The following is a 1,321-nucleotide window of genomic DNA, read 5'->3' as shown; positions in this document are numbered from 1 at the left end:
CACGAGCTGGCCGTCGGGCGTCTCGACGACGGGCAGCAGCAGGTTCTCCGACGTGCCCTCGACCATCCAGGACGGCTTGAGCGACGGGAACTGCACCGCGACGACGAAGCGGAGGCCCGGGAAGATCGCGAGGCCCTTCTCGGCCATGTCCGTCCAGTACGCGTCGTCGTGCGTCGCCAGGAACTCGTCGGCGGCGCCGACCACCTCGTCCTCCGGCGTCGGCGACCGCGGCGCCAGCGCCTCGCCGTCGACGGCCTCGGCGACGGCCGCCGCCGCGCCGAACGCCGCCGCCTCGGCCTCGACGTCCGCGACGTCGACGCGCTCGCCGACGGGCTCCTCGCCCTCGGGCAGGAAGAAGACGGGCGAACCCTCCAGCGCGAGCTGCCGGCAGAATTGCCGCGCCGCGATGCGCGCGTGGCCCGACGACCAGTCCGCGAGGCGGCAGGTGTCGTCGCAGTAGCGCACCTCGCGGCAGACGGGGCAGCTCGTGGTCACGTCCTTGCCGCCGCACATGGCGCAGGTCGCCATGGCGGCTCGAGGGTTTGGGCCCAGACGGGCCGAGTGTACGCCTGGTCCTCGGCCGGTCTCTCGCTTAAGTTAGGCCCATTAATGCATTGGCATCGCTTGCGGCCGGTCCCGCGGCGACGTCGACCTCTTGCCGTCGAGCCTCCGTCGACGTTGCCGTGTGCGGAGGCGTGCGGCGCCATCGAGGCCTCCATCGCGGGTCAAAGAGGCTTAAGCGTCGGGCGGAGGGCGGCCGGGGCCGGGCGCGGGGTCGCGCCGGGGGGCGGTCTACTTGAGGTTCTCCATGAGGCCGGACTGCATGCTCTTCTGGAGCTCCGCGACGGAGGACGGCGCGTGGGGCAGGAAGAGCGTCTTGCCCGAGACGCCCGACGCGCCGACGTCCTTGAGCATGTCGAAGTACTGCGTGAGGAGCAGGAGGTCCATGACGTCCTTGGGCGTCGTGCCCGCGATCTCGCCCGAGAACTCGATGATCGAGTCCTGCAGGCCGCCGACGATGGCCTGGCGCTGGCGCGCGACGCCGACGCCGGAGAGGTACTTGGACTCGGCGTCGGCCTCGGCGGCCTTGACCTGCGTGATCTTGTCGGCCTCGGCCTTTTCTTTCGCGGCCTCGCGGAGGCGGCGGCTCGCGTTGATCTCGTTCATCGACATCTTGACGCGCGCGTCGGGCGAGATGTCCGTCACCAAAGCCTTCTCGATGTGGTAGCCGTAGTCGGCCATGGTCGCGTCGAGCTCCTCCTTGACCTTGTTCGCGAGCGTGTCCTTGGACGAGAACGACTCGTCGAGCTCCATCTTAGGC

At 70.1% G+C, this 1,321-nt stretch overlaps 1 protein-coding gene across 1 annotated transcript; it reads right to left on the bottom strand.

Annotated features, from left to right (window-relative positions):
* Window positions 1-719: 719 nt before the first annotated feature.
* On the bottom strand, window positions 720-1,321 carry AURANDRAFT_39452 (hypothetical protein; the record flags this gene model as incomplete). Its single annotated transcript, XM_009043961.1, has 1 exon — window positions 720-1,321. The coding sequence occupies one exon, from the start codon at window positions 1,312-1,314 to the stop codon at window positions 793-795; it is 522 nt and encodes a 173-aa protein (XP_009042209.1).

The sequence above is a fragment of the Aureococcus anophagefferens genome (assembly GCF_000186865.1).
Source record: "Aureococcus anophagefferens unplaced genomic scaffold AURANscaffold_91, whole genome shotgun sequence".
Lineage (NCBI taxonomy): Eukaryota > Pelagophyceae > Pelagomonadales > Pelagomonadaceae > Aureococcus > Aureococcus anophagefferens.
This window is presented reverse-complemented; position numbering and strand designations above follow the sequence as displayed.